This window comes from Mus pahari, chromosome 18 (genome assembly GCF_900095145.1).
Source record: "Mus pahari chromosome 18, PAHARI_EIJ_v1.1, whole genome shotgun sequence".
Taxonomy (NCBI): Eukaryota; Metazoa; Chordata; class Mammalia; order Rodentia; family Muridae; genus Mus; species Mus pahari.
Genome location: NC_034607.1, coordinates 1,532,166 through 1,540,454, shown reverse-complemented (window position 1 = coordinate 1,540,454; position 8,289 = coordinate 1,532,166). Strand labels below are relative to the sequence as shown.

Genomic DNA, 8,289 nt, shown 5'->3' with positions numbered 1-8,289 from the left:
CCAGAATCTTGGTGAATGGAGTCAGAGGTAAAAATATGAAAGAAGCCACACCTATAATCCCAGCTACTGGTTGAGAATATGGCTGGTGGATCACACATTCAATTCAGGTTTGGTAACTGAGTGAAGACCCAATCTCAAAACGAAAACATGAGTCAGTGAGATGGCTAGGGGTTGTGGTTAAAACATTTGCTAGACAAACTGGATGACCTTAGTTTGATTCCTGGAACCCACGGAAGGTGGAGGGGAAAAACCAACCCCACAGCTGTCCTCTGATCTTTATGCTGGCCTGAAAGCACACAGTAGGCAATCAAGGCCAGCACAAGCTAAAGGGTTGAACAGCAGGCAGGTGACCCAACAGGGGAGCGTGCAGGGTTGTTGGTAACCTCCCAGCATGGCTGGCAGACTCTGTATTTGACCTGCATGAGCATGACCTGGTGGTTCTAACTAAACTATGGAACTAGAAGCCTAAAACAATCAAAGGCCAAATAAATTACTGTGTTGTTCCTGGAAGATCTGGGAGTTCTTTGAAGGAGGGAGAGCGGGAGTGTGGTCCAGACGCATGAGCTGGGATCCATCTGGGGTTGTTTCTGCTTTCCACTTCTCTCAGGATAAATATAAGCAATTTGGCATCCCTCAGGTGACAGATGTTAGTGCATAATTGTCACAAGGTAGCCTGAAACCTTACTCTGCAGACAAATCTCCAGGAATTTCTCCATCTATTCAAGTCAACCTCATCTCTGTCTCTGAGCAGCTGCATAAGTTCCTGCTAGCAGATGCTTTCCCCACACTGATACTCTTGGGTGTTCTCTGCTGGAAAGCTGGGGCACAAGGATGCCTTCATTGTTTATGTGGGAGTTGGAGGTAGAATACAATGGAGTTCCAGTTTAAAGAGGAGGAGGTTGGGGATTATGGGAGTTCAGGAGCAGGAAGTGGGGTGCACAAGCGTGGGTTGAGGTGGGGATGGGGATCCCCAAGGCATCCCAGAAGAGCAAAGACTGGGCATGTGTAAAGCAGCAAGGATAGGTACTTTGGACAGCAAATGGAGTGCAATGGAAGTTCTGTATGTCCCTGGTATCTGACTCCCAGTACTAAGTTTCTGGGACAGGAAATCTCAGAATCCCCTGGTCTTCCCACTCAACCTCTTTCATCCAGAAGATCGATTCTGTGTGGGTGCATGAATCTGTGCTTGTGTTTGCAGAGGTTAATGGTTGCCATCAGTGACTTCCACTTACTATTTGAGACAAGGTCTCAGAACTTGAAGCTTACTTTTTGTTAGACTGGCCGACCAAGCAGTCCTAGGTACCTGCCTATCTCTTTTTCCCTTCCCTACTAATAATCACTTGCTATTTACTCTTTTACTTTGGCTTAATAAACTCATTCAAAACCAAGTATGGCTGCTGTATATCATTCTCTGGATCCTACAAACTGTGTAGTTAAAGACAAGGTAGGAGGGTTGTGACAGGGATGTAGGGCCTGGAGGACCTAGCTTAGTAGGTGACTAATGTCACCTTTTGGCTATAGATACCAGGACAAAGAGGTGATTTAGAGGGTAATTCTGATTTAAAGTTAGGATGCAAGGTAGCGGTGAGTGAGACAAACTAGGGTGGTACCAAGGAGGTTTTTCTTTTCCAGATTCTTACATTTCCCAGAAGAAGCAGGTATGTAGAGTAGGGCCATGAGGTTTAAGACGGAACCTTGTGGGCTACCAGAACAGGATCTGTGTTTATGTATGTATTGTGCATGTGGGGTACAGGCAACTATGCCAGCACATGGGAGACCAGACAGAAGTTAATATTAGAATGCCTTCTTCGGTCACTTCACTCTGAGACAAGATCTGTCCATGGAACCTTTAACTGTTTTGGCTAGACTGGCTAGCCATCGAGCCCCAAAGATGCCTGTCTTCTCCCCTCTCCCCCATTACTGGGTTACAGACAGGTGCTACCACATAGTTTTAAAATGGCTGCTGGGAGTCTGAATCAGATCTTGTTTGTACCTACTCTGCCATCTCTCCAGCCCAAGGAGTCTTTATCCAGAGCTATAGGGGCGCTGAGGAATACTGGTGAAAGGCTGTTTCCACAGGTGCTCTGACTGGGGTAGGAGGGGATGCCCTAGCTAGACAGAGAAGAGATTAAGACCAACCTCTAGATGATGGCTGAACAACACAATGGACTTTTAAATAACACACTCGGATTTCCAAGAGGCATGGCCAGTCTGGCTCCGGACTGGAACAGAAGCAAGGCACCATATTTTCTTTGTGGATACATATGAGAGAGAGGTGAGGTGGGGCAGGGGTGAGGTGGGGCAGAGAGGATAAGTATCTTATATATTCCATATCTAGCCAGGATGACCTTGAATTCCTAATCCTCCAGAGTCCACTCTCCTACCCCTTCCAAGTTCTAGAGGAAATGTACGCACTTATTAGCATGTCTGGCTTATGTGGTGCTGGGGATAGTGCCCAAGGCTTTGTGCATGGCTAGGCAAGTACTGTACTGAGAGCTACATCTCCATCCTTAGTACATTTTTAAATGGACCCCAGACTCTCCAGAATGGAAATTGGGCAGAAGCCAGCAACAACACAAGGTTTGCTGACTGAAAGGAGGATGCGGATAAAGTTCAGATGTCCATCTTGCCCTGTCTCAACTCTTCAACTACAGTTACCCAAGGCTTTTCTCTCTGTGAACCCATTGGACTCAGGAGCAAGGGAGGTGGGAGTCTAATCCAGAAGAGCTCAGAGTTTACTGGGACCTAGATTTCCCCATTGCCTTCCCAATTCTTGATACTAATAACATTTCTTGAGATAGTGTTGCTATGTAGCCCAGGATGATGTGAACTTAAAAAGAGTGATCCTTCAGTTTTCCAAGAGCTTGGATGTGCCACCACACCTTGGGGCTTCTTTCCCTCCTCCCTCTTTTTGAGACAGTGTTTACTATGTATCCTGGCTGGACCTTGTCACTTAGATCAGGCCCTGATTTTAGAGATCTGCCTGACTCAGTCTGGCAAGTGCTGGGATTAAAGGTGTGTGCCACAATGCTTTAAACTTGGGGTCTGATATATGAAAGGACAACTTTGGAGACTTGATCTTCTTTTCCCCACCTGCCTCACAAAGGCCATCAGGGCTGCATGAGCAAGCACTTGAACATGGTGAGCCATGAGATTTCAAGCCACGGTTTCTCTGTGTGGTCCTGACTATACTAGAACTAGCTCTGTAGACCAGGCTGACCATAAACTCAGAGATCCACTCATCTCTGCCTCCCAAGTGCTGGGATTACAGGCATGTGCCACTATGCTTGTGGTTTTTTTTTTTTTAAATAAAGAAAAACAACCTGGGGGGGGGAACAACCCTGGGGGGGGGGAAGCAACCCTATTCTATCTGGTTTCTGTAAGTTGTGGAACAGAACAGTGGGCACTGACTACCACTATCTACAGCTGGCTACGGTAGGCACTAAGTTGGAGATAGTATTCCAGGAAAACAGGAATACTGATGAGGGTCAGATTCTGTGAAGCCAGGGTTACAGGAGAGTGATCAGCAGTTAAAAGTTTAAAATAAATTAATTTTTAAAAAAATTAACTGATGCTAAAAAAATAAAATAAATTCACTCTCATACTGCTCTTACAAAAGACTCAAGTTTGGTTCCCAACAGCCATCCTGGCAGCTCACAAGTGCTTGGGGATCCTCCACCCTCTTTTGGCCTCCATGAGCATTAATTACACTTGTGTACATACACTCTCATACTCTCAAAAAAATAAAAACATTTAGAAAAAAACTCTTATCTGGGTGGTAAGGGACCCAAGACAGCACACCCTAGCTCAACGTGCCTCCTCTATTGTTCCCTCCTTCCTCGAATTACAAACCTCTCTGTATCTCCCCCCAGCCCAACAGAGCTGTCTCAAAGCTTCCATAAGACTCGATTCTCCCCTCTGTTGTGACACGCCAGGGGCAAACAGGGTTGAGCCTGTAGAGAGCTGAGGAAGGGCCTCATCCCGTGCCTCTAGCTCTATGCCTGAACAGCTCTATGCTCAGGCTTACCCAACTAGGTGTTGGCACCAAGGAACCCAGGTGTCAGGGTGGTTGGGGTCACCAGGGTGATGGTCCTGGAGGTGGACAGAGAGGCTGTGAAGAAGTCACACACTGCATACACAAATAGCAGCCATCTGTGTGTTTCCCCACTGTGTGGCGGGGGCCAGGTGCCCTGCAGGCACTTCAGTCTCCCTCCACGGATGGTAGGTGTTGGCCAGAACAGATTAGACCTTTCCCTGGGTCCATCCCCCTCAGCCTCCAGGGTCCAGGCAAGCTGGATTCTTTTTCCTGGGCTTGACTGCCCATCACTGCAGGCACATTTGCCTCCTATCCCTGGACCCACCACAGGAGACCACTCTGAAATTGGACAAGATGCAAGTGTTTACACAGGAACGCCAGCACAGATGAAGGCATAGGTACCAGTCATTTTAAAGGTAAAAATCGTGTATTTTAAGGGACAGGCACTGCTGCTTTCCAACATTCACAAGGCCCACACAGGGCACAGGAATGAAGGCCCCTCCACCCTGCCCTGGTGGTCACCTGCACGCACCTGAGGGCGCATCAGAGCCGCCCTGAGGTCTTCTGGGACTACTGGTAGCACCTGTACGGAAGAAGCAGTTCAAGTTCAGAATAAAGGTGGGCTTGTCCAGCTTTGCAGGCAACCTGCTCCTGTACTCACCTTGACTCTTCTTCCAGACAGCAGTGCTGGGTGCTGGTGGCCCTGAAGTGGCAGCCAGGAATGGGCGCAGTCGAGGGGGACTCAGGCCAAAAGGTGCAGGGTTCAAGTATGGAAGGAAGGGCCCAGTGGGGGCAGAGGTGAAAGGCTCAAGTAGTGGGAATGGCAGGCCCAGGGAAGACGAAGGGTCGGACTCTGGGGGACGCTCAGGTACAGGTGGCTCTTTGTCCAGGGCAGGGGGTGGTGGCGGGGCTGGGTTCTGACCATGGTCTATACAAACATGCAGATGCTTGAAGAGTGAACGGTGAGTGCGGAAGCGCAGGAGGCAATTCTCACACCTGGGGGCAGGCACAGTACTGGACTATCTCCTGGGCAACAGGAAGGGCCTATTCACTGCTACCCAGGGACCAAGATGTAGGAAGGGTATCTACATCAGAACCTCTGTAGCACCGCACACAAAACAAAGGAGCTTGGCCTACGTGCCCTCCTTTACTGTAGTCTTCATTCTTCTAGACCTTTCCAGCTCAGAACCTCAAGTCTAGATTTACTAAGGTGCCAGTTTCCCACGTAAGACATGAGGTAGAACTGGGGAGAACCACTGCATGTGTACCCCGCACCCCCAAACTGAGCCTGTAACCAGAATGACTTAATCTTAGTTCGCATCTGTTTTCCATGCATGGTTGGGGCTGGTTTCCCAGGCCACACACATACTTCAACCCACCCTTCCTCCATACACATTAGGAAACACTAAAGATCTGGGAATTGACAGAGGGGGATGGTCAGGGTCTCACTTGAAGTAGCGATTGGGCTTGTAATGCAGCTTGCCGTGGGCTACCAGCTCCTGCATGCTGGGGAAAATCTCAGTGCAGCTCAGCGCTGAGCATCGGAAGAGTTTGCCTGGTAGGGATAAAGTACAGATGTGGAGTGGGGTGGTTAAGACTAACTCTGGGGGGCTCTGCCTATCTTTCACCCTAATGTGCTTCACTATCAGCGGCCCTCATCTTACCTTCCAGTGACTGTGTGGGTGGGCAGTGGGTACGGAGATGCTGTGCTAGATCACGAACACTGGGGAAACTGAGGCAGCAGCCAGGGCTAGAGCAGGGTATTTGTTTCCCTGCAGGAATGAATGGGTGTCATTAACTCTTATCCTTACTGACCTACCCAAAAAGCCTTGATTACTCCCCACCCTGCCACTGTTAGAATAAACAGCCTGGAATGGCTGGATTGGTTTAGTTCATCTCTGGAGTCACACCTGACATATTGACAAGATGCTCAGTAAATGGTGAAGGCCACCCCCCAATGGGATAAAATATGATTCCTTGTCCTGCACCATCTCAGTCCTATCAAAGGCACGTGACTCCCCAGAAAACTCCACAGATAACCTGGAGGTGGACGTCTTCTGGGCAACCGAAGGTCCTCACTGGTGCCCACGCCTGTGTTGGTTGAGCCAGTCTGGCAGGTATCTGAGGCTGGATAGGCAACTTGCTGCAGAGGTCCTCCACGGTCCCACACTGGTGGCATGGCTGTTGGGTTAGGGCTGGCCTCCTCCACAGAGGAAAAAGTGGCTGTAGCTGCCACATCTGGAGATGCCACCTCCTTGTCTGGCTCACCGGAGCTGGATTCTACAGTGGTCAGGGTGTCCGAGCTCGGCCTGGATGGTTCCTCCTGGTGCAAGAAGTGGCTAGAATCAAGCTGGGATCCCTAGGTCAGACAGATGCCCTTCTACTACAAAGGTCCACAAGACTAACTTCAACTCTCATCAGACGTTACCCAGTCTTTCCACTTTCTGAGTCACCAGCAAGATACGGGAGATAAGGGCAGACCGAGCTGCTGTCTCCTAATTCCAATTGCAGGCGTTATCAGGGATTATGCATACAAAAGCATCATTAACATCCCTTCCTCAACTTTGCCAGGAGAGGCACCAAGGGGCGGAGGTGTGGCCTAGAGGAGCAACTAGGAAATGCTGGAGAGCCGAGAGTGGATTGTGTGATGATGGGGGAATACTGGCTAAGCTAGAGCTGAGCAGATAGAAGCTCAGAGCCAGTATGTGTTAAATTTTGGGGCTGAACTCTAAGACAGTGGGTGTGGCCCAAGCGAAGTCTAGCCTAACTGAAGGGCTGGACGCACGCTAAGTGACAGTCAGAGGCGGGCGGGGACCCGGATGTGGGGGCGGGGTCAGCTGGAAGGGGGCGCGCGGCAGGACCGTTCCCTGTCAGTCCCGCTGCTCTTCCGCGTCCGCGTGCGGGGTGCTGCGCTCACCATCCTCTACTCAGTTACACCTCTGGTTCCCGTGCCTTGGGGGGCTCTGGCTCCAGCAGGGGCGTCTTCCTCGGCGACACGGTCTCACGCTCACGTCGGCGCCATTTTTCCGCTTCTCAGATCTCGCGAGATATGGGGTGTGGCCTAATTCTGGGCGCTTCTCTAGGAGGAGGGGCCTGAGACTAGACTGCCCCCTCTTATGCAGGTACTTGTGAGCCTCACTACAGAATCAGAGGGCAAGGTTCCAGCATGAGAAAGATTTTCAGGCTTTAGCGTCCTCGTCTGCAAAATGGTCACCTCCATCCCTTCCTTGCATCCCCGTAACCAACTCTAAAAGGGAAATGAACAGCAATTTTTCTTCTTTATGTTTACCAGGTCAAGTTAACCTGGAACTCTCAGTCCTCCAACCTTAGCTTGCAGAGCACATTGATAACAGACACAGTCTGCTTTTGATTGGTCTTACATTTCAGAGAAAACCGACAAAAGCTCTCCCCTTCTCCCCTTTTATAGCCCAGGTTGGCCTTACACAGAAGTTGACCTTGAACTTGGATGCCAATACACCAGGTTTTAGGTGGTACTGAGTATCAAACCCAGAGTTTTCGTATATGCTAGGCAAACTCTCTACAAAGCAAGCCACATCCTTAGCTCTGTACACATACATATACAAATGAATATGTATATGCGCAGATGTAAGCAGGTAAGAGTGGAGTTCCAAGGTAGACATTGTCTTCCTCTGTTGCTCTCCACTTCATTCATTGAGGCAACATCTCTCACTGAAGTTGGAGCTTACCAGTTCCCACCTATCTAGCTAACTTACTTGTCAGAAGATTCCTGTGTCCACCTCTGAAGTACCCTGATTACAGGTAGCTGCTATGCCTCACATGGAGTGCTAGAGATCCAAACACTTTCTCATTTACATGAGTGTTGTGGGCTTGAGCCCTGGTCCCTTTGTCTGCACAGACCCATCTTCCTAGCAAGCACCATAAAAATTTCAGCACATCCAGTCTGCAGCAAGAACAAATCTGTTGTAATAGCCCAATGTGAGAAACACTCTAACTATGGATCTTCAGGTTAGGTGAACAAGCAAATTCCACAGGTAGAGAGGTGTGAACATGAATCCCAAGTGCACTGGTTCTGAGAGGTTCCCTGCCCACCCTACTTTCCTTAAGTGCATCCTATGTGCCAGGAAGGAACTTAGTACTGCTCTTGGGACACTCTAGTCAACCAAGAAAACGGAGAGACAACAAATCAACAACAGCAGAAAAGTGATCTTGGATCTATCCTAGGAGATAAGAAAACAAACAAGGGCTGGTGAGATGGCTCAGTGGGTAAGAGC

The 8,289-nt window shown here is 49.3% G+C and overlaps 1 protein-coding gene across 1 annotated transcript; it reads right to left on the bottom strand.

Moving 5' to 3' along the window:
- Window positions 1-4,444: 4,444 nt before the first annotated feature.
- Znf414 (zinc finger protein 414) lies at window positions 4,445-7,078 on the bottom strand. The gene is made up of 6 exons (XM_021218077.1): window positions 6,954-7,078; window positions 6,077-6,359; window positions 5,701-5,808; window positions 5,486-5,591; window positions 4,698-5,032; window positions 4,445-4,619 (listed from the first exon to the last, which is right to left on the bottom strand). Exons 1-6 carry the CDS (start codon window positions 6,954-6,956, stop codon window positions 4,555-4,557), a joined length of 900 nt encoding a protein of 299 aa, XP_021073736.1. The 5' UTR covers window positions 6,957-7,078; the 3' UTR covers window positions 4,445-4,554.
- Between the last annotated feature and the right edge of the window lie 1,211 nt (window positions 7,079-8,289).